This window comes from Eublepharis macularius, chromosome 3 (genome assembly GCF_028583425.1).
Source record: "Eublepharis macularius isolate TG4126 chromosome 3, MPM_Emac_v1.0, whole genome shotgun sequence".
Taxonomy (NCBI): domain Eukaryota; kingdom Metazoa; phylum Chordata; class Lepidosauria; order Squamata; family Eublepharidae; genus Eublepharis; species Eublepharis macularius.
In genome coordinates, this window is record NC_072792.1 from 183844599 (window position 1) to 183868424 (window position 23826).

General features: G+C 48.5%; 2 protein-coding genes across 3 annotated transcripts; both read right to left on the reverse strand.

The window, feature by feature from the left end:
- Positions 1-1347: 1347 nt before the first annotated feature.
- Positions 1348-19096, reverse strand: LOC129326586 (galectin-1-like). 2 transcript variants are annotated; one of them, XM_054974806.1, is made up of 5 exons: positions 19013-19096; positions 17525-18006; positions 8633-8763; positions 7852-8011; positions 1348-1578 (listed from the first exon to the last, which is right to left on the reverse strand). In XM_054974806.1, the coding sequence occupies exons 3-5, from the start codon at positions 8704-8706 to the stop codon at positions 1420-1422; spliced, it is 393 nt and encodes a 130-aa protein (XP_054830781.1). In that variant the 5' UTR covers positions 8707-8763; positions 17525-18006; positions 19013-19096; the 3' UTR covers positions 1348-1419. The 2 variants fall into 2 exon arrangements, with proteins under 2 accessions (XP_054830781.1, XP_054830780.1); XM_054974805.1 differs by lacking the exons at positions 17525-18006; positions 19013-19096 and adding an exon at positions 14940-15000.
- Positions 17848-23320, reverse strand: LOC129326350 (galectin-1-like). The gene is made up of 4 exons (XM_054974505.1): positions 23262-23320; positions 21688-21818; positions 20899-21058; positions 17848-18006 (listed from the first exon to the last, which is right to left on the reverse strand). The coding sequence occupies exons 1-4, from the start codon at positions 23268-23270 to the stop codon at positions 17848-17850; spliced, it is 459 nt and encodes a 152-aa protein (XP_054830480.1). The 5' UTR covers positions 23271-23320.
- Between the last annotated feature and the right edge of the window lie 506 nt (positions 23321-23826).

The following is a 23826-nucleotide window of genomic DNA, read 5'->3' on the forward strand; positions in this document are numbered from 1 at the left end:
CCATCTCGCAGATTTTTAAAAACAAGAGCTACATTTTATTTTATTTTTAAAAAACATCAGTTTCCCCCACATTTTTATAAGGCTTACAGAATATGCTGCTTCACCTCATCCTGATAGTCACCTAAAGTATAATAGACAGTTGTAGCTTATTCTTTTGTCTTTCCAATGAGCCATAGCATGAAGAAATTCATTTTGATATGCCACAGGTAGGTACATGAGAATGGATCCATGTGTTGTGTGGTAATTCAGCATAACTGCATAATAGACAACTTTGTGTTATTGCAAAGGGACATCTTTGTGAGTTCAGCTACTGTTCAAAATGCACACATTTTCATTTTCAGATCTTTCATCATCATCATTTAATGAATTTTATTTTCTAAGGGACTGTATATCACAGGGGTGGCCAAGCTGTGGCTCAGGATACCCAGAGGTCTCTGAGTATCGCTGTGGCCATACATTTTCTTTAGTCTAGTTTATTTCCCTCCCTCCCTTTCTCCCTTTCCTCCTTTCTTTCCATGCCTTTCCCTCCCTTTTCCTTTTTTCCTTCCTTCCTTCTTTCTTTCCATGTCTTTCACATTTTCAGTAAATAAATTGGGGTTGCCAGGTCTGACTTAGGAAATATCTGGGGACTTTGAGGGTGAAGGCTAGCAAGGATGTGACATCACTTTTGTGATGTCACTTCCAAGTCAAAGGTCAGGTGATGACTCTTCCCAAGCTCCACCCCTTCCAATGATGTCACTTCCAGCATACTGCACCCAAACCCCACCCCTTCCTGTGATGTCACTTTCAGGACACTCCCCCAAACCCACCTCCTCATCTGAAGTCACTTCAATGTATCATGTCTTGCGGCTCTCAAACATCTGACGTTTATTCTATGTGGCTCTTACATTAACTAAGTTTGGCCACCCCTGGCCTAAGATGTAATTGGCAGAAGGATACACCACCCACAATTCTTCATTATCAGAGCAGGATTTGAACGTGGGTCTTCCTGCTTTACTTAAATGCTATCCACTAAAAGAAAAAGCTCATATGCTTTGGAGTAATTATCCCCCCCTTGCTATTTCTAGCTTGTCTGTTTGCTACACTTCAATAGGTTTACCTGTGGGTTTATGCTGAGGTAAGGCCCATTATGTTCTACGGGGCAGTTCAAGGCCTGTCGCAAGCCTCACATACGTCTTCTTAGTGCTGATCTCAATGCATTCAGTACACAGTGGAGAAAAGAGTGTGAGGTGCAGCAGCCAAGGAATAGCTTGGTAAAACTTGCAGCTAAACTGGCATTTGAATGATAATAGCATGCAAAAGGATTCTAGAAAGAAGAAGAATGACAAGAAAGAGGCCAGGCTCACGCAGTGGTCAATGCTGGTTTATTGGCAGACTCATCTGCAGCCGGAAGAGAGGCACAGGCTGGCACAACTGAACTCATTGCGTGCGGTCAGGGTACTGCTGGAAGTCGCCATCCACTGCCACATATTTGTTAACGTGCCGTCTTACTGGGCTGCTGAATCGAAACTGAGTGTGGTCAGGTAATTCTACGGTCACAATGGTGTTATTGTCTCTCCCCTCAAGGAAGAAAGTGATCTGAGGAGAAGAGATCGAGGCGTTAGCTGACTGCAGTTTTCAGGGGAAGATAAATATGTCCCACCTGCTCTAGATGTGGAGGACCCAGTCTCACTGGCTGGGTAGTTTATTGAAGGCAATGACCAGACCTCACACAGTCCTGCCTCAGGAGCATCCATGTTTCTGGGCTCTTTATCTGGAGGGGTCTCTGCTCATATCTCCTCAGTGGGAAGCTACGGCAGCCTATCCCAGCATTCTGTAGGCAAAGACCGCTCCCTAACCAGCATTTTACAACCAGCTGTTTGGCCCAGGCTAGCCTGATGTTGTCAGATCTTGGAATCTCAGCAGGGTTGGCCCTGATTAGGACATGGATGGGAGATCATCAACGAAGGCCATGGTCGCTGAACAGAGGCAGGCAAAGGCAAACCACCTCCGCTAGCCTCTTGCCTTGAAAAACCAGCAGGGGTCGGCCATACGTCACCTGAGACTTGACAGACTTTTTTGCCTCTGCTGAGAGCTGGCAACGTGATTCCTGAGGGACTGAAGGCCAAGCTACACATCACAGGTTTTTCGCAGGTTGCGTCTCAGAGCCAAGCTGCAAGAGATGAGTTACACAAGGACAAGCACGTGAAGAGAGTTGCAATGCTAGCCAGGAGGCTGAGTTTTAAAAGAGATTGGGAGGCTTTGTCAAGTTCCTCTCTCTACAGAGCCAGGGAAGAGCTCTGAGAGGGTTTGTCCATTTCCTCTTTGCCTCCTAGTACAGAGGTGAAACTGACAGACCCTTCCACAGGCAAAGAGGAAATTGACAAATGCTCTCAGGCGCCATCTCTTTTAAAACACAGCTTTCTGGCTAGCATTGCACTCTCTTCATGCGCTTGCTCTGTGTAATTCGTCTCTTATAGCTCGGAATGCCATGCTGGAAGGCACAGCACACACCCACATGCTCCGGAGCACCCCCACGTTCCTGCGTCATGCTGTGGGATGATTGTGTGAAAACTGGGTCGGTTTTCACACAATCAGAACCAGGCCCAACCCGTTATCTCCACGTCATGGCAGGAATGGCACAGGGCACTCTAGAGCTGGCTTTGTATGCACACGAGATAAGACCCTCCACCCCACATATGACTAGCGTTGCCAGGTCCCTCTACCCTCCCACCCCAAATGAACCGGGGGACGTCACTTCTGGGAGTGTTCCTGACATGCTTGCCAGTGGTGATCGGTAGACAAGGGGGCAAATTCCCAGGAGTTTGCCCACCACCGTTGGGCACCTGGAAACCGTACGTGTGACTCCCTCCCATGCCTCTCCCACCCCCTGGCTTGGCCCTAGGATTGCCAGGTCCAGCTTGTTGCATTCCTGGAGATTTGGGGGGTAAAGTGTGGAGAAGACAGGGTTTGGAGAAGGGGGGCCCCTCAGTGGGTTATAATTTCATACAGCCCACCCTCCAAATCAGCCTTTGTTTGTTTGTCTGTTAGTTTGTCTGTTTGTTTGTTTATTCCACCCTCCCCGCATCAGCAGGCTCAGGGCGGGTTACAACTAAAATTTAAATTACATATTACAATTTATACGATTTAAAACCGTAAAATATTTAAATACCATAATTAAAATGCATATATATATAAACACAGCGGCACAATGATCTAGCCAACCACCTTTTTAGCCATCTCCAGAGCATTCGGCAGGGAAATATGTGAGAGATGGAAGGTGTCACTAGTAGGGAGGGCATATGTTGTACTCCTCTGGCTAGGAGGCACCACCTTGCATCAACCAAATGCCTGGTGGAACAGCTCTGTCTTACAGGCCTGGTGGAAAGATAACAAATCCCGCTCGGTCCTGGTCTCATTAGACAGAGTGTTCCACCAGGCTGGGGCCAGGACTGAAAAGGCCCTGGCCCTAGTTGATGCCAGGCAGGCATCCCTGGGACCAGGGATCTTTAACAGATGTTTATCACTGGAACAAAGAGTCCTCTGGGGTTCATATGGGGAGACGTGGTCCCACAGATACGCCGATCCCAGACCGCATAGGGCTTTATAGTTTAATACCAGAACCTTGAACCTGATTTGATACTCCACCGGCAACCAGTGCTGCTGATGCAGTACCGGTGTTATATGCACACACATTGGCGTTCTGGTGATGACTCACGCCACCGCATTTTCTACCAGCTGTAACCACCGGATCAGGTTCAGGAGAAGCCCAGTGTTGAGTGTGTTACAGTAGTCTAGCCTAGATATGACCATTGCCTGGACCACTGTAGTCAAGTCATGGGACAAGAGATAAGGGGCAAGCTGCCTGGTCTGTCAGAGATAGAAAAAAGTTCTGGCAACTGTGGTGACCTGGTCCTCCATCGCCAAGGAGGAATCCAGGATCACCCCCAGGCTCCTAACTCTCAGAGCTAGTGTAAGCACCACCCCATCGAATGTAGGAAGCCGGGGTCTCGAATCCATGTTTCTGCGACCCAAGTACAGGGTCTCCATCTTCGCCAGGTTTAATTTCAGCCAACTTTGCCTCAACCATCCAGCCACAGCTTCAAAAGCACACTCCAGAACATCTGGAGCCGATCTAGGCCAGCCGTCCAACAACAGATACAGCTGGGTGTCGTCCGCATATTGATGACACCCAAGCCCAAAACTTTGCACCAACTGGGCGAGAGGGAGCATATAGATATTAAATAATAAGGGGGAGAGTATCATCCCCTGCGGCACACCACATATTAGTGGCCTACGGGATGATAACTTCTCCCCCAGCGCCACCCTCCGTCCCCGATCATGAAGAAAAGAGACTAGCCACTGTAGCACCGTCCCCTGAACCTCCACATGGGTGAGGCGGTGGGTCAGAAGATTGTAATCAACCGTACCAAAGCTGCTGAAAGATCTAATAAAATCAGCGGTGCCGATCCGCTTCAATCCAGATACCTGTGAAGATCATCCATGAGGGCAATCAGCAATGTCTCCACCCTGTGTCCTGGGCGAAAACCGGACTGGAAGGGATCTAGGGCTGAGGTCTCCTTCAGGAAACTCTGCAGTTGTTTCTCCGCCACCCGCTCAATCACCTTACCTAGAACCGGGAGGTTCAAGACCAGGTGGTAGTTGAGCAGGTCGGCGGAGTCTAGAATGGTTTCTTTAAAAGGGGCCGCACCACAGCCTCCTTAGTGCCATGGGAAACACCCCAGAGCCCAGGGACAGGTTGACAATGGCCTCCAAAGAATCCCGTAATCTGTCGACACTGGCTTTTACCAGCCATGACGGACACAAGTCCAGAAGGCATGTGGTAGGCCTCACCACCTGCAGAATCTGTCCACCCCTTCCCCAGAAAGAGGCCTGACATGATCGAATATCTGCCCCGAAGACAGCCAAGGGGCCTCTAGTTGACGTACTGTATTAACTGTGGCTAGTAAGTCGTGGAAGAGAGAAGATTTTATCAGCAAAAAAGCTCGCAAAAGCCTGACACCTTATCGCCAAATTCCAATTTTGATGGTCTCCACCTGAGTGGGAGACCAATGAACGTACCACATTAAACAATTTAGCCCGGCGTGAGCTAGCCAATGCATAATATTCCTTCTTCACAGCTTTCACTGCCATCTCATAGGATTGCACATGCAACCTATAAGATGTTCTTGCTTCCTCGTCATGAGATCGCCACCACATGCGCTCAAGTCGTTTTCTCCAGAACAACTTATGTCTGTCATCTGGAGATCAGTTGTAATTCTGGGAGATCTCCAGCCATCATCTGGAGGCTGGTAACAAGGGTTCCCGTGAACGTGAGCTCCTGCGCTACGGCGCAGGAATTGTCACAACTCAGTGCAGAGCTGAGAAGCCTCAGCGCACGGAAGGCGCTGGGCGCTGGAGGAGGCACCGCCGCAGGCATCCACGTGTCCTTTCCCCAGCCCCCCACCAGGCTTGGGGGAAAGAGCCGCAGCAGACACCTGCATGTCCTTTCCCCAGCCCCTCGCAAGGCGCTGGAGGAGGCACTGCAGCAGGCGCCCTCGTGGCCTTTCCTTGGCCCCTCACGGGGCTCTGGAAGAGGAGCCGCGGCAGGCGCCCGCACAACCTTTCAACAGCCCCTCACTGGGCTCTGGAGGAGGCACTGCAGCAGCCGCTTGCACGGCCTTTCTCCGGCCCCTCGCCAGGCTTGGGGGGAAAGAGCCACGGCAGGCACCCAGGCAGCCTCTCCCCAGCCCGTCGCCAAGCTCTGGAGGAGGCACCGCAGCAGGCGCCCACGGCCTTTCCCTGGCCCCTCGCCGCTCTAGGGGAAGAGCCAAGGCAGGCACCCGTGCAGCCTTTCCCAGGCCCGTTGCCAGGCTCTGGAAGAAGAGCCATGGCGGGCACCCGCGTGGCCTTTCCCCGGCCCCTCGTTGGGCTCTGGAGGAAGAGCCGTGGCAGGCGCCCATGCGGCCTTTCCCAGTCCCTTTGCCGGGCTCTGGAAGAAGAGCCATGGTGGGCACCCGCACAGCCTTTCCCCAGCCCCTCGCCAGGCTCTGGGGGAAGAGCTGTGGCAGGCGCCCGCACAGCCTTTCCCAGGCCCCTCGTTGGGCTCTGGAGGAGGCGCTGCAGCAGCCGCCAACACAGCCTTTCCCCAGCCCCTCAGAGGAAAGAGCTGTGGCAGGCATCCATGCGGCCTTACCCAGGCCCGTTGCTGGGTATGGAAGAGGAGCCACGGTGGGCATCCCCAAGGCCTTTCGCCAGCCCGCCAAGCATCCTCTCTGGCCCAGTGCTGGAGGAAAAGGCGGCAGCGGCAGGCACCCATGCTATTTCTCACCAGCCCACCGAGCAGCCTCTCTCGCCCAACGTGGGTGCTGGAGGAGGAGGAGGAGGAGATGGCGGTGGTGTTTCACACTCCTAGGGTTGCCAGCTCCAGGTAGGGAAATACTCTTTGTGTGTGTGTGTGTAAATTCATGACTAAGGAAATCTATTTTACATGCACAGAGAACATTGACTCCCTAGTCACAAGGACTTGCATGGCCAGGAAAATTCGTGACAGAGCTAGGGTCTGAGTCTGGGAATTTTACACGTGCTGGTAAGACAGGCTGTCCTCTCGTTAAATTACTCCATGGGGAGTGGGGAGCTGCGGCCTCAGTTTTACCCATATTTTTGTACATCAATGGCATTCTGCTTATATCTTCAGGGGAGAATAGATCATTGCAATACAGTGTAATAAAACAGAATGGCAAGCAAGGAGAAGGCAGGACTTCAGTGCTGACTTTAAGCTTTATGACTTGATTTCATTTCAAAGATTCCATGACCAGAACTCACAAAGAGAAAAGGAAAGAGTTTCAAAGCCATGAAGCCTCCAGGGTGACTAAAGGCCAGTTTTGGGCTGTTCCAATGAGCAGCTCTCAGCTGGAAGCTACATAGGTGCTCCCCCTGCAACCTCAGTCAGCTTCCTTCTTCTTTCTGCAGACCTGGCCACAGAAGAGACAGGAAATGCCAATCGACAAAGCAGAGGTAGAGGGAGGGATGACTGCCCATCACATTCTGTTTAGGATTTGCTTGTGGGCAAAGAGGAACCCTTACTGAAGCTCATCTGCCTGACGTTGCCCAAAATGCAAAGAAAACTCTGGCAATACCCTGATGCCTGTGGAAAGAAATGGTGTCTGAGCTATTTGCAGGCATGCTTCAAAACACCTTTTTATATAAAACATAGACGGGAATAGCCAGAGAGTGAGGGCATTGCGGGGCTGGATGATGCACAATTCTTCTTCTCCGTAGATCCAGAGGAGTTAGCCGTGTTAGTCTGTAGTTGCAAAATAGTAAAGAGTCCAGTAGCATCTTTAAGACTAACCAACTTTATTGAGGCATAAGCTTTTGAGAACCACATGCCTAAGTGGGTGTCATCAACATATTGATGGCACCCAATACCAATGCCTCAGGCAACCTAAATCAAAAGTCTTTTAATCAAATGGATTCTGGTTTTCGAAAAGGCGCGCTCACAACTTGCAAGTTGCTGCTCACAAATTGGATTTCTGGCTCACAACACTGCACCGCTTAGAGGGAACATTGCTGGTAACCCTACTTGGCCCCCAAGAGACCTAGCAATCCTTTCCAGATGACAGAGATCAGTATCCCTGGAGAAAATAGCTACTTGGTAGGCCGGACTCTATGGCACTTGACCCTGCTGAGGCCCCTCCCCTCACCAAACTCCTCCCTCCCCAGGCTCCACCCCCCAATCTCCGGGACTTTCCCAACCTGCTGTTGCCAACCCTGGCACCCACTGAGTGTGCCTTGCTCAGGACACCTCCCCTCAGTTTCAGAGCCAGCCGTCACGGCTTCTCCCTCACGTCTTCTCCATCTTCTACTCACCTGGACTTCTTGTCCCTCGTGGAAAGGGCATGAAAGACATGTCCGCTCTGGACCACATTTTCCATCTTTCTTGTAATGGCACTTAATAATCCCATTAGCTAAGTCAGGCTTAAAGCAAATATACAAGTTTGAGGCATCCTGGCCCAGGCTGATGGCAAAGCTACGAGGAAAGGATGAGACAACACAGTTAGGCCTCTGATTTAACAGGAGCAGAAATATAGCAAATCAAGCGAACCCTCTCGTTTTCCTTCTATTTCGGGTCTGTGCCACCTGCAGTTCAGAAGTGTAATTGCACCAGGCAACAGTAGGCATACAGTGTCCAGGCACAGCCTTAGTGGAGGGTGGTGGTGCTGTCCGTATTGCAAATAAGCCTGCCTGCTGGGCTCCTGGGTCTTCTGGAGTAGTCAGGAGGAAGAGACCACAAATGAGGCTGGAGTTCAAGCACTGGGAAAGCAGAGGGAAAGATGGCAACCTTACTGGGGGCTGAAGCAAAGGGGAGGGAAGGAAGGAAGGAAGGAAGGAAGGAAGGAAGGAAGGAAGGAAGGAAGGAAGGAAGGAAGGAAGGAAGGAAGGAAGGAAGGAAGGAAGGAAGGAAGGAAGGAAGAGTGGTTTGTGCTTTGGATTGATACTGGGGGAGTTCACTGGCCAGGCCCCATAGACTGGTTTTTGTTCCAGTGCATTTCAGATGTGTTAAGCAACTAACAAGGGAGACAGGACAGGGAGCATTTCTAAACCCTGCCCAGGACACACATGTACCCTGTTTTCACCGGCCAATACAAACCTCTTGGCTTTTGCTGCCACCTTTCCCTTCACAATGATAGACTCATCCACAAGGAAGCGCTCCAGTTGGGTCATCTTCCATATCCGAATGGGACGGGAAGCAGCAGCATTATTAGATGGACACTGTCTAGCCTGTAGACAAATCAGTAACACACACACACCCATTTTATACAAAAAAGGTTAAAGATTTCTAACCCAAGAAACACCATCACTCAAAGAAGCACCCTCTCCACCCATCTGTGCAATCAGATGCCATGCCCCCAAATGCTACACCTTTTAGTCCTTAGAGGGCTGCAAGACAATTGTTTATTTTCCCACAAAGAACTGTTTGTGGGAAATGAACTGTTACAGATAAGTCTGGGGTAGCCCTTTAGCAGAGAGCATAGAAAACACGATGTGCCCCTCTGCACAGAAACGGAGGGACATCTCTCCACCAATACCCCCGGGGGGGGGCAGGCACTGCCAGCTGTTCTGCTCCTGATCCCACTTAGGTGATGATGGAGGGTGGGCATTGCCACCTGCTCTGCTCCTAATGCCAGGTGGGTGAAGGCAGGGGGGGAAGGCATTTCCCCCTGACCCATGCCACAATGGACTCAGGCTCTGTGCACCTGATGAGCTGGGGGCGGGGCATTGCCAGCTGCTCTGCCTCTGATCTCAGCCGTGTGAAGAGAGGAAGGCAATGCAATCTGCTCCGCGCCTGATTCTGGCAGAGTGAAGGGGGGCAGCCATTGCCACCTGCTCCACTATTGATCCCAACCGGGTGAAGGGGGTAGGCATTGCCTCTTGCTCGTCACCTGATCCCAGCTGGGTAAAGGCGGGCAGGTGTTGCTTCATCCTCCATGGAGGGAATTCCAGCCCATCATAGGACGTTGATATTTTATATGACTGCAGCAGCTAGACTTTTGTATGCGCAGAAATGGAAAGTACAAGAAGTGCCAACTATTGAAGATTGGATCTACAAATTGCTGTATATGGCTGAAATGGATAAGATGACAAGAAAACTGAGAGATCTGGACTCAGGGCAGTTTAACACAGACTGGGAGAAGCTGAAACAATATTTGGAGAAGAAGTGGGAGGTGGGAGGAAAACTGTGGCAGTTTGAGAACTACTGAAGTACAATAAAAGTATAAAAGAGAGGGGTGACTTTACCGGGGGAGGAAGAGAAATGTGAATTTATAAGCAGTTAGATTAATTAATTGATTGAGATATATATAGATATGTAAGGTTAATTGATAGAATATTGATAGAGAATAATTAACGGTTTAAACATGAGGATTGAGTAATTAACAATATTTTTTTTTACTTGATAAGACTTATATGCACCAAACTGAATGTATAGAAGAGTTAAAACGACTGACTATGTGATGAGTTATATAGAAATACTATAAAAAGAAGAAATGATTAATATATAGAGAACAAATCAAATTGTTTGATTTAAATGTGGGAAATTTTTATGGTTTATGATATATAGAAATATTCAAAACTGGAAAATGGGATAAATTGTTTATCTAAAGAAGTATAGTTTGGATGTATAATAAGTAAAAGAGTTAAAGATGTACTGCTTAATATAATGGAGAATATATATTTGTTTTAGACAGAGGAAGTTAATAGAAGTAAGGGAAAAGGGACAGAGGGTGGGAAAGCTGTTGGAAGTCAACAAAAGGGGGGGAAAGGGAGAGGGTTAGAAACGAAAAATTAGGGGAAAATTGAATGTAATGTAATGTAAAAATATTAATGTTCTAACCCAATAAAATTTTTTTTTTAAAAAAAAAAGGAGTCAGGCATTGCTGCCTGCTCTGCTCCCGAACCTGGCCGGGTGAAGAGGGGTTGGACATTGCCTCCTGCTAAGTGCCTGATCCCACAACCAAATAGGAAGCTCTCCCAGTTAGATTGAGCAAAAATAGATTTGGTTTCGTTTTCTCCGCCATGTCGGACGCTCCTCTTCGCTGGCTCGAGAGGAAGCGGCCGAGCACCCTGTCCGGGCGGCTGATCTGCGAAGATTAGCCCCCAAAACTCCCAGTGAGGGAGGCTGGGTCCGGGACGCTGCGGGAAGAGCCCCCCGGAATCAATGCGGGGGGTTAATTGCCCGTTTGTCCCTACGGAGGCCGGCGGACGTGCGCGGCGCCTCGAGTGCTGCCGGGCCATGAGAAACGGCAAAGAGCAGAACTAGGCGAGAGCCTACAAGTAAGCGAATTCCTTCTGTTATTACAAGCGTACGTGAAGGAGAGGTGAGATCTGAAGCTAAGAAGGCTCACTCTTCCCCTTTGCTGAATCTCAAAATTTGGTTGGCGGCCCCCCCCCCCAAATGGCAACAAAAAAACAAAGTCCTGTCCTTGGCAAGTCAGTTTCGGCTGCCTTAAAGGGAGAATCGCTGGAGGAAATTGTACGGAGGGCGGTTGGTGAAGCTATAAAACCCTTTGTTGACAAGCTGAATGAAACAGATCAAAGGGTGGGCTTAATTGAGAGCGAAGTGAAAACCATCAAGGAAGCAGCGGGGGGGGGCAGAGAAGTCTGCTCGGGAAAGTGCGTCACTCGTGAAGGCTACGAATAAAGAGCTTAAACTGGTGGAGAATCAGTTGATCGGGCTACAAGTGGAACGAACACAGACAAGTTTGCGCCTCCAGAATGTGAAAGAGGAGGAAAACGAGGACTTACGGGGTCTTGTCTCGGAACTATTGGCGACACCCGCGAGGGCAACTAAAGAAGAAGTTAAAAGCGCCATTTTGGAAGCCCGTCGGGCTACTTCAAAGTATGCAATGAAGCGTCAGTTGCCGCGCGAGATCATCATCGATTTTTCATCTAAGAGGATCCGGGACACTATCCTATACAATTCATACAATGCGGATTTGGACTTCTTGGGCAACAAAATTAAGATATTGAAAGACGTCCCATTTCTAGTCCGGAAAAGACGTTTTAAGTATAAAAAGTTCGCAGCTCTTCTGAGAGAACGTGGAATAAAGTACAAATGGTTATTTCCGGAAGGAATCTGGTTCACCCATAAAGATCAAGCCTTTAAGATATTATCAGAAGATCAACTAAGGGATTTTGAGGACAGGAACCCAGAATTCCAGTGCACCAAGCAAGACGAAAAGGAGAAGTCTGAGGGGGAGGGGGAGGAAACGAGCACTGCGGCTGCAGTTGCGCAGAGAGAACTCCGTCCGGGACCCAGGAGGGGAAGAAAATTTAACTTGAAATTAAATTGTAATTTGCATTTAGTAAGGTCAACCACTCCATCAATATAATATAAAGCTTTAACTTTTGAATAATGGCAGTATGAGGGGAAAACAGAAATGTAGTGTTTAGTGTTTAGTGTTTGTAGGGTACCTTCCCCTTTTTTCCACCCCTCCCTCCCTCTCTCTTTTTTCTCTCCTCTTTCCTATCCCTTGTGCTATTGTAGTCTTTTGTAGTTACTGTTTTGTAGGGTATGTATGTATGTAGTAGTTGTATGTTAGATATTGAAAATAAAAAATTATATAAAAAAAAAAAGATTGAGCAAAAATAAATAGTGGATACCCACAGCTGAAAGTGGATACTATAACACAATTCTTAAAGTTGTTTTTTATAATTGATCCCAGCTCGGTGAAGATGGATGGTGGGCATCTCCACGTGCTTTGTGTCTGATCCCAGCTGGGTGAAGGTGGGGGGTGGGCATTGCCATCTGCTCCGCTCCTGATTCCAGCTGGGTGATGGCAGCAGGCAGGAATCATCACCTGCTTCGAGTTTGATCTCAACTGGGTGAAGGTGGTGGGCGGGCTTTGCTACTTGCTCCATTCCTGATCCCATTTGGTTATGGCGGCGGGGGGGGGGCGGGGAGGGGAGAGGCATTGCCATCTGTACTGCTGCTGATTCCAGATGAATGAAGTTGGGGCAGGCATTTCCACCTGCTCTGCTTCTGATCCCAACTGTGGGAAGGTGGGGTGTGGGCATTGCCACCTGCTCCACGCCTGCTCCCAGCCTGGCCTTCCCGCTGTGACATGCTCTCAGAGGGGTGGGATACCTCATCTGGGCTTTCCTCCACAACAGCGCCCTCTGGAGGCATACCAGGTTAGGAAGTGAGTTGTCTAGAACACAGTTAGTCTTCTACATAGTAGGATTACACTAGGTCAACGCAGCTACCCAGCTGAAGCAAACAGGCTAGGATGTTTCACTATCAGAGCAGACTGTTACTTTGGGCATAACCAGTAGCTATGGACATAGCCAAAATCCAGTAACACTTATAAGACTAACAAAATTTGTGGTAAGGTATGAGCTTTCATGAGTCACAGCTCACTTCTTCAGATACAATTATTGCAATAGCAACTGATAACGAAGCTCAAGACAATGCATCCACCTGGACTGAATTGAAACATTGGCTTCCTGTCTCATTACCAATGCTAATTTCTCCACACCTACTGCCCCTCTGCATGCCCCCACCCTATTCAATAACACTTGCCATTGTCATTCACTGACTATTATCATTCTACTTCTGCAATCACTCTACTCTTCAAGATATAAGGACAGATGGACTCACATACTAGCTGTGTAAGCAGCCAGCCTGACCTCCACCATATTTAATAGCTACTCCATAGCTATTTTGTTTTATAAAATCACAAGATCCCTGGATTAAATGCAGTTTGATTTGAAGCAAGAGAATTCCAGCCAGCATTGCTGAAGCCAGGCATGAATGGAATGCCACTTGCAAATGCAGAGTGGCCCGAGGTGATTAGTTTACTATCCTCTCAGCTCCTGATGGAGTCAGAGCAAGAAAGGTCTCTCTGCGTCACCCTCTTTAACACATTCCTTTCCCCTTCTTCTGTGATGAAATCCCCAGCCCAAGATTGAGTAGAAATCAATTACCACCAATAAGATTTATAATTCATTCCTGGGAAGGTGCATTCCTCCAACTAAATACATCAAGTCAGCTCAGGGAGTGTCATTTGCAAATTGCCTCTTTTGTGAGACAGCAGGAGAGATTTTACATTTTCTTTTACACACCCTGGCAGCACCAATCAAGAAGTAATCAAACCTTTGTAATTCTCAGGAACTGACCATTGGGGCCTTTTTTCCAACAGCTGAGGAGGCTTCCCAGCCTCAGGGCATGTTTTTCCCTATAAGAACTGGGGCTTCAGCCCCTTTCAAACTGTGCATGCTGTGCCTCCAGATCTCTGTGTTGTAACCTTGGGGTCACTTCCCTAAGCCTCAGTCTCCTGGCCGAGAACGTGGGATGTTTGAAGTTACTCTCGTCCTCTGTGGACTACCCTACTTGCCTGGATAGGTAAGTATACTTCCCCTCCCTCTATTCCAAATCTCTGGAAAACTTCCTAGGACTCTGTGTGTGTGTGTGTGTGTGTGTGTGTGTATTGAACTATTTTATTGCTCCTGTGTGGGCATGTTTCCTCTTTAAATAAAATTACTCTTTGACCTTGAAACACCAAGTCTCATCTGCTACCTTGGGGGAAAGGACCTCGCAAAGACTGGTGGAGATTTTCTCATTGTTACCCCTCTCATATAGGGGTCTTCCTTGGCACGAATTCCCCCCACTTCCTTGCAAGCAGACCCATTTCTGGTTACAGCTGTACCTGAAGAAGTGAGCCATGGCTCACAAATCTCCTGCCCTACCACAAATGTTGTTAGTCTTATAGGCACTACTGGACTCTTGCTCTTTTCTACTGCTACAGTCAGAATAAAATGGCTACCCATCTTGATCTATCTCTTTGATCATAGCAGATTAAGGCTATCATCCTTTTGAAAATGTTTGCCTAGAATGAAGCACCACTGCATGAAGTAGGCCTTCCTTCTGAGAAAACGTGCTCTGAATTCCATTAGCTCTCTAGATCAACTCAAGCCTGAATTCTCCAAAGAAGCTAAAATAATGAGACTGAGGCTATCATACTTTGGTCACAGCGTGAGAAGACAAGACTTTCTGGAAAAGACAATAATGCTAAGAAAAGTAGAAGGCAGTAGGAAAAGAGGAAGACCTACAATATGACTGACATAATAAAAGATGCCACATCCTCCAGTTTGCAGGATCAGAGCAAGTCTGTTAATAATAGAACATTTTGGACATTTCATTAATGGGGTCATCATAAGTCCAAAGCACGTAACACAAAGACACACACAGAGCTCTCTAGGCACTGCTTCAGAGTTGCCCAGCTACTATTCCTTCCACTGATAAGCATTTTGATTCTAACAACCCATTCCACCCAAGCACTGAACAGAACAATCATCCAGTGCACAACAGACAATCATCAGTTCAAATACACTAAGCTATCTGTCAAAGAACATCCCTACACACCATGGCCTAGACCGTCCCTCCACAGACAACTTACATTTGCCATTGGTGAGTCTGTAGACCTTCCACTTGGGATTGCTAAGGATTGGCAAGGCAGCTTCCAACAGATACGCTGCAATGACGCTTGATTGGGCTGTCTGAACTTTAAATAGAGGCCTGGAGCCCGCCCTTTCTCTTTCCCAACCAATCAGACACAAGGTTGTGAAATCTTTAAGAGAACTTTATCAGAAACACTTTGGCTTTCCACCTTACAAACGCAAGCCAGTGTTGCAATAGCTGAATAATAAACCCGTTTCATTGTGAGTTCCCTCTGTATGATGTTGACCATTAGCTGGTACCAGTTGTGAAATAATGAAAGAAAGCTGGGCTCCACCAGAACTGATCTTCTGTGGAAATGTGGAATCTTTTACTGGGGAGGTATTCAGGTTTATATTTTCTTTTAATCTGTAATATTTTGATGATTACTTGTAAGTCAACTTGAGCCAAAAGGAAAAGCAAGGTATAAATGTGTGTGTTATGTGCCATAAAGTCCCCTCCAACCCATGGCGACCCTGTGAATGAAAGACCTCCAAAATGTCCTGTCAATAACAGTCTTGCTCAGATGTTGGAACCCAGAAGACGTGGCTTCCTTTATTGACTCAAGCCATCTCATTTTGGGTCTTCCTCTTTTCCTTCTGCCTTCCACTTTTCCTAGCATTATTGACTTTTCCAAATAACCTCATCTTCTCATAAATAGTTTTAATAATTAATAAACAATTTCATTAATTAATAAAATCTGAGAAAGACTCAAACAGCATTTATCACTGTATTAGAAACAAAGCCCATTGTAGCAAAAAACACAATGGGCTCTAGAAAGGGCGGGGGGCTGGGCTGGGCATTTCCCCCTCCCCAGCAACCCGATCTGGGTTGGGGGAAGGAAGGCAGGGCAGCAGGGCTGGTCATTGCTCCCTTCCTAGAGCCCTAATCTGGGATGGGGGAAGGAGGGTAGGGCAGTGGGGCTAGGCATTGCTCCCTCCCTAGAGCCCCTATCTGGGGGTGGGGAGGGTGGCCTGGATGGGTATTTCCCCTCCTTAGTGCCCTGATCTGGGGTGCAGGAAGGAAGACAGGGCGGCCTGATGGCATAGTTCACTCTCCAGTACCGCAATGTGAGGGGTGGCACCAGGTGCCCTGACGGGCTCCTACACCTGGCAGTGACCACAGCGGACGGAAAGTGTGCAAGGGGAGTGGTGACTCCAGCTTGTCCAACCAACAGCCACCCAGATTAGGGCTGCTGCAGGCGAGGAGCGCGCAAGGGAAGTGGCTCCAGATCCTGCGCCCGGCAATGACTTGTTCCAGCCCCACATTAGCACATCAAGCACCAATCCATATGCAAAAGAACCTCCTCAGGATACAGTGAAGCCTCCCGCCATTAGCATTCCACACCCTGGGAAACGCTTACAGGATGACTCAGCTCAACCCCATCCCTCCTGAGTAGATACAAATGACCTGCCAACATCTTTTCCACACTGTGACACTGAGAGATCTCTGTCTTTTGGTGCTACACCTCTGAAGATGCCAGCCACAGCTGCTGGCGAAACATCAGGAACTACAATGCCAAGACCACAGCAATACAGCCCGGAAAACCCACAACAACCAATGTGGGTCATGTCGGTGGCCACCAGGCCTGGTGGGCTGGGGGAGGTGGAGGCGGGCCCCCTCCCCTCTAGGGGGTGGGGGGTTTGGCTGTTCACCGGCAGCACCCCCATGTGCCCACCTGCTGGGCATCGCAGAGGCTACTTTCTGCCAAGTCCGGAAGGTGGGTCAGATCAGCAGATGCCGGGCCTGACAAGCTGGGGAAGGCAGAGGTGGGCCACCTCCCCTCTAGGGGATGGGCTATGTGGCCTCTCACCGGCGGTACCCCCTATGTGCCCACCTGCCAGGCTTCCCAGAGGCTACTTTCCGCCAAGGTATGAATGTAGGTTATGTTGACGGCCGCCAGGCCTGGTGGGCTCGGGGAGGCGGTGGTGGGCTGCCTCCCCTCTAGGGGCCGGGGGTGTGGCCGCTCACTGGTGGCACCCCCCATGCACCCACCCGCCAGGGTGTTTAACTCACACCACGTCCTTCTCTCTTTCAGGACCCTGCAACTTCTTTCACCAGGTATCAAAGACCAGTAAATAGCCCTGATGTTATGTTGTGTCAAAAAGCGGGAAAGGAGTTGTGTGGTACCTTCAACAGATGTATTGAAACTCAGCTTCTCCATTTTGAAGGCGGAGCTGAGCGTCACACACCCTCTTCCTGAAGGGTCTACATTTCTCAGGAGTAAAGGGGAAGCAAAAGACAGGAGCCGGACGAGTCATACCCAGATGGAGCCTGATGCTGTCTGGAAGCTTCGTACACTGCAGACGCTTCCTGTGTTCAGTGCGGGGTGGGGGTGGGGATTCCTGGGGTGGAAACAGCCTAAGATGTAATTGGCACAAGGACACACCACCCACAGTGCTTCTTTAGCAGAGCAGGATTTGAACTTGGGTCTTCCTGCTTTACTTGAATGCCATCCACTAAAAGAAAAAGCTCTTCTGCTTTGGAGTAATTATCCCTCCCTTGCGATTTCTAGCTTGTCTGTTTGCTACACTTCAATAGGTTTACCTGTGGGTTTACGCAGAGGTAAGGCCCATTATGTTCTACAGGGCAGTTCAAGGACTGTTGCAAGCCTCACGTACGTCTTCTTAGTGCTGATCTCAATGCACTCAGTACGCAGTGGAGAAAAGAGTGTGAGACCCAGCAGCCAAGGAATAGCTTGGTGTGCAGCTAAACTGGCATTCAAATGAAAACATTAAGTAAAAGGATTCTAGAACGAAGAAGTGTGACAAGAAAGAGGCCAGGTTCATGTAGTGGTCAAGAAGCAAATGCTGGTTTATTGGCAGACTCATCTGCAGCCAGAAGAGAGGCATGGGCTGGCCCGACTGAACTCATTTCGAGAGGTCAGGGTAGTGCCGGAAGTCTCCATCCACTTTCACGTATTTGTTAATGTTCAGTCTTACTGGGTTGCTGAATCGAAAATGAGTGTGGTCTGGCAAGTTCACAGTAACAATGGAGCCACTGTCTGTCGCCTCAAAGAGGAAAGTGATCTGAGGAGAAGAGATCAAGGCATTAGCTGACTGCAGTTTTTAGGAGAAGATGAGTACGTCCCCCCCTGCTACAGATGTGGAGGATTCAATCTGACTGGCTGGGTAGTATATCGAAGGCAATGACCAGATCTCACACAGTCCTGCCTCCGAAGCATCCATGTATCTGGGCTCTTTATCTAGAGGGGTCTCTTCTCATATCTCCTCAGTGGGAAGCTACGGCAGCCTATCCCAGCATTCTGTGGGCAAAGACCACTCCCTAACCAGGATTTTACAACCAGCTAAGAGCCTGGCCTGTTCGGCCCAGGCTAGCCTGATGTTGTCAGATCCTGGAATCTCAGCAGGGTTGGCCCTGGTTAGGACATGGATGAGAGATCATCAGTGAAGGCCAGGGTTGCTGACCTGAGGCAGGCAAAGGCAAACCAGCTCCGCTAGCCTCTTGCCTTGAATAACCAGCAGGGGTCGGCCGTAAATCACCAGACTTTTTTGCCTCCCCAGAGAGCTGGCAACGTGATTCCTGAGGGAATGAAGGCCAAGCTACACATCATAGGTTTTCAGGGGTTGCATCTCAGAGCCAAGCTACAAGAGACGAATTACACAAGGACAAGCACATGAAGAGAGTTGCAGTGCAAGCCGGGAGGCTGAGTTTTAAAAGCAATTGGGAGGCTTTATCGATTCCCTCTCTCTATAGAGCCAGGGAAGAGCTCTGAGAGCATTTGTCAATTTCCTCTTCGGGGGGGGGGGGCTAGAACAGAGGTGAAACTGAGGCAAAGAGGAAATTGACAAATCCTCTCAGGAGCCATCTCTTTTAAAGCTCGGCTTCCCGGCTAGCACTGCAACTCTTTTCGTGTGCTTGTGCTGCGTAAGTCATCTCTTGTAGCTTGGCTCTCAGTTGGCCAGCCTGACTTTCATTCATTCAGAGCGACGCTACAAGTGACAAATTTCACGTGTTTGACACGTGAAATGACTTGCACGTGTTCCCCCCCTTCTTTCATGTGCACTTGCCTACCGTGATCACATTGCTGTAGATCCCGTGTCTGTCCTTGCACGGGTTTCTTCCTTGTTCCTCCCATACTGTGAGAGGTATCCCATGAATCACCACGGGTTTGCGCATGCTCAATTCTTTTTTGTTGAATTTTCTCTACAGAAAATGTTTTCAACCTTTGACCACCAGGTGGCGCTGCTGTGCACAGTCGTTCCTAAATCCTTTTTACGGTGCTATTGGAAATACATGCTCTGTAAGGAGCTGCTAGACTCAACTACAAGTATTGCAGTTTAAAAAGCATTTGGTGGTCCTCGCACAGAGCTCTCCAAACCCCTCTCGCTCTCTGTAAATTGCAGATTATCAGGTGCCTACATGATACAGTCTTGTTTATTAAAAACCTTAGAAAAATGATACACTGGAGTCTAGATAGAGAGAGGGTGTAAACAGCCCGTGCAGGACCATTAATGAGCTGTCAGCTCTGCTCAGAGCCCTTCATGTCTGCTGTAGGTGGCCCGAGCGAGCAAGCGCACTTGTCACTCCGCCTGGAAGCGGAGCTGGAGCTGGAGTCCTGGCTTGCGCCTGGTTTGGAGAGCTTGTGGGTGTGTGTGTGTGTGTGTGTGTGCTGGGAACTCGATCCCTAAACACACGGAGTTCTGATTCTGATTCAGAGTGGGCCATTTGTGCATGGAGTGACATGCATTCGGCCTTGCCCTCCCCTCAGTTTTCCAGATCCCAAGCAGCCCCACACGGGGAGCTTTCCCTGTTGTGCACCCACACATGTTCTGATGGTCGACATGCCCCTTCTTCCATGTATCACGGTGCCAATCCAGATCAGGCCTACACATGGTTGGGAAAGGTGCCTAGCAGGGAAATGGCTGACTGAAAGAGAGATGGAGGAGAAGAGGGCCACGCCACAGACAGAGCAATGGATAAAAAAAATAATAATGATACAGCCGGAAAAGAATGGTTTTCTTCCATTATGCTGCCCATTTTGCCTCATAGGAGAGATAACAGTTCAAAGCCCTAATGTAACCCAGGAGGGAACCAAGCAGCACACTTTATTATGGCAACTGTGTGCTAGTGTTATACAGCTTAGTTTTATATGCATTTTCCCAACTTTTAAAAGTCTAGGGGCGTGGTATGCAAATGTTGGTGGTTCTGTATACATAGAAGCACTTTTCACATGCTTGGCATCTTTTACCATGGTTTTTTACCATGTTGTGAAATTATTGTCTTAATCGTATTTAATGACAAAATATTATTTATATGTTTATAGATCCCCTTCAAGAAGCGCATGTGAAATGGGTAGAGGCAGCATAACAGAATAAAACTATTCCTTTCCCCACTTCGCCGTTGTTCTTTTGCTCTGCCTGAAAGAGAGGGCTGGGAACTCAGTTGCAGAGGCAAAGAACGGAGGCTGCGAGGGTCCTCTCTCATTCACCTCAGCAACTCGCTCCCTGACACAAGCCAAGATGGACCCTGGCAAGAGAGCAGCCAAGGCCAGTCAAGGAAGAGAAGTCACTCAGTCCTCTGTTATTTCAGAAAGAAGGTAACCAAGGAATTGGGGCTTTTGCACACACAGAACTCTAGTAGAAGGTCTCTGGAGAAGGAGACAAGACGTTGGCCTTTTTTCCTACATCTTAAAAATAGTGCCCCACTTTCTCACGATCTGCCCTGGAGAAAATGGCCGCTTGACAGGCTGGACTCTATGGCATTGGATGCTGCTGAGGCCACTCCCCTCACCAAACTCCGCCCTCCCCAGGCTCCACACCCCAATCTCCGGGACTTTCCCAACCTGCTGTTGCCAACCCTGGCACCCACTAAGTGTGCCTTGCCCAAGAACACCTCCCCTCAGTTTCAGAGCCAGCCGTCATGGCTTCCCCCTCACGTCCTCTCCATCTTCTACTCACCTTGACTTCTTGTCCCTCATGGAAAGGGCATGAACGACCAGTCACCTCCTGACCACACTTTCCATCTTCCTTGTAATGGCACTTAATAATCCCTTTAGTTAAGTCAGCCTTAAAGCAAATATACAAGTTTGAGGCATCTGTGCCCAGGCTGATGGCAAAGCTACGAGGAAAGGATGAGACAACCCAGTTAGGCCTCTGATTTAACAGGAGCAGAAATATAGCAAATCAACCAAATCCTCTCGTTTTCCTTCTCTTTCGGGTCTGTGCCCCCTGCAGTTCAGAAGTGTAAGTGCACCAGGCAGCAATAAGCATATAGTGCGCAGATACAGCCTTAGTGGAGGGTGGTGGTCCTGTCCTTATTGCAAATAAGCCTGCCTGGTGGGCTCCTGGGTCTTCTGGAGTAGTCAGGAGGAAGTGACCACAGATGAGGCTGTTTCAGTTCAAGCACTGGGAAAGCTGAGGGAAAGATGGCAACCTTACTGGGGGCTGAAGCAAAGGGGAAGGGAGGGAGGAAGGAAGGAAGGAAGGAAAATTGGAAGGAAGGAAGGAAGGAAGGGTTGGAAGGGAGGGAGGGAGGAAGGAAGGTGAATTGGATGGGAGGAAGGAAGGAAGGGTGATTTGTGCTTTGGATTGATACTGGAGGAGGTCACTGGTCATGCTCCATAGACTGGTTTTTGTTCCAGTGCATTTCAGATGTGTTAAGCAATTAATAAGGGAGACGGGACAGGGAGCATTTCTAAACCCTGCCCAGGACACACATGTACCCTGTCTTCACCCACCAATACAAACCTCTTGGCTTTTGGTGCCACCCTCCCTCGCACATCGAAAGAACCATCCACAGGGAAGCTCTCCAACTGGTTCGCGTTCCGTATCCGAATGAGATTGGAAGCAGCAGCGTTATCAGACAGATGCTCTGTAGCCTGTGGACAAATCAGTAACACACACACACACATTTCAGTAGAGAAAAGGACAAAATTTCTAACACAAGAAACAGATCCCAAGAAATAGATCCAGAGGATGCATCTGACAAAGAAAACTGCAATTCTTGAAAGCTTATGCTACAGGAAAGTTGGTTCGTCTTAAAGGTGCTACTGGACTCTTTTCTATTTAACCCAAGAAACTCCTTCAGCCAAAAAAGGACCCCCTCCACCCATCTGTGCATGCAGATACCATGCCACAAAATGCTACACCTTTTGGTCCTTCGAGTGCTGCAAGGCTATTGTTTATTTTCCCCACAAACATCTGCTAATGAACTGCTACAGATAAGTCTGGGCTAGCCCTTTAAGCAGGGAGCAGAGCGAACAAGATGTGCCCCCTACACAGAAACAGAGGGTCATCTCTCCAACAATACCCCCCTCTCCACCAATATCCTCTCCCACCAATAGATACACCTATTGCAATTGCAACTGATAAAGAAGCTCAAGACAAAGCATTCACCTGGGCTGAATAGAGACATTGCCTTCCTCTCTCATTACGAGTGCTAATTTCTCTACACCCTCTACCCCTGTCCACGTTATTCAATCGTGCCTGCCATTGTCATTCACTGGCTATTATGATTCAGCTTCTGCAATCACTTCACTCTTCAAGAGATAGTGAAAGATGGACTCACAAGCTAGCTGTATCTGAAGAAGTGAGCAGTGGTTCATGAAAGCTCATACCTTACCACCAATTTTGTTAGTCTTATAGGTGCTACTGGACTCTTGCTATTTTCTCGTGCTACAGACAACTAACATGGCTGCCCATATTGATCTATCACTTTGGCCATAGCAGACCAAGGCTGCAATTCTTTTGAAAACGTTTGCCTAGAAAAACACTGAATGAAGCAGGACTTCCTTCTGAGGAAACGTACTCTGAACTCCATGAGTTCAAATCCAACCTGAATTCTCCCTAGAAGCTAAAAGGATGAGACTGAGGCTGTCGTTCTTTGGTCACAGCATGAGAAGACAAGACTCTCTGGAAAAGACAATAATGCTAGGAAAAGTGGAAGGCAGTAGGGAGAGAGGAAGATCTAAAATGAGATGGCTTCATTCAGTAAAAGAGGCCACGTCCTCCAGTTCGCAAAATCTGAGCAAGTCTGTTAATGATGGGACGTTTCAGAGGCCTTTCATTCATAGGGCTACTATGAGCCTGCACATAACACACAAAGAGAGAGAGCTCTCTAGGTACTGCTTCAGAGTTGCCCAGCTACTCTTCCTTCCGCTGACAAGCATTTTAATTCTAACAACCCATCCCACCCAACCACTGAACAGAACAAACATCCAGGGAACAACTGACAATCACAAACACACTAAGCTATCTGTCAAAGACCATCCCTATATGCCGTAGCCTAGACCCGCCCCCCCACCCCTCCACAGACAACTTACGTATGCCATTGCTGAATCTGTAGATCTTCCGCTTGGGATTGCTGAGGCTTGACAAGGCAGCTCCCAATAGATACCCTGCAATGAGGCCTGATTGGGCTGTCTGAACTTTAAATAGAGGCCTGGAGCCCGCCCTTTCTCTTCCCCAACCAATCAAACATGAGGTTGTGAAATCTTTAAGAGAACATCAGAAAACTTTGGTTTTCCACCTTACAAGCCAGTGTTGCAATAGCTACAATAGCTGAATAACAAACCCGTTGCGTTGTGAGTTTCCTCTGAATGATGCTGACCATTGGGTGGTACCAGTTGAGAAATAATGGAACAAAACTGGGCTCGCCCAGAACCGATCTTCTGGGAAACTATGGAATGTTTTAGGAGGGAGGTGATCAGGTTTTTATTTTCTTTTAATCGGTAACATTGTGATGATTACAGTCAACTTGAGCCAAAAAGAAAAGGGGAATATAAATAGTTCCATTAACTAATAAAACTTGGGAAAGACTTCAAGAGCATGTGTTATTATATTGGCCTGCATTGGTGTCAACAATCAAAAACCATCAAAATTGCTGGG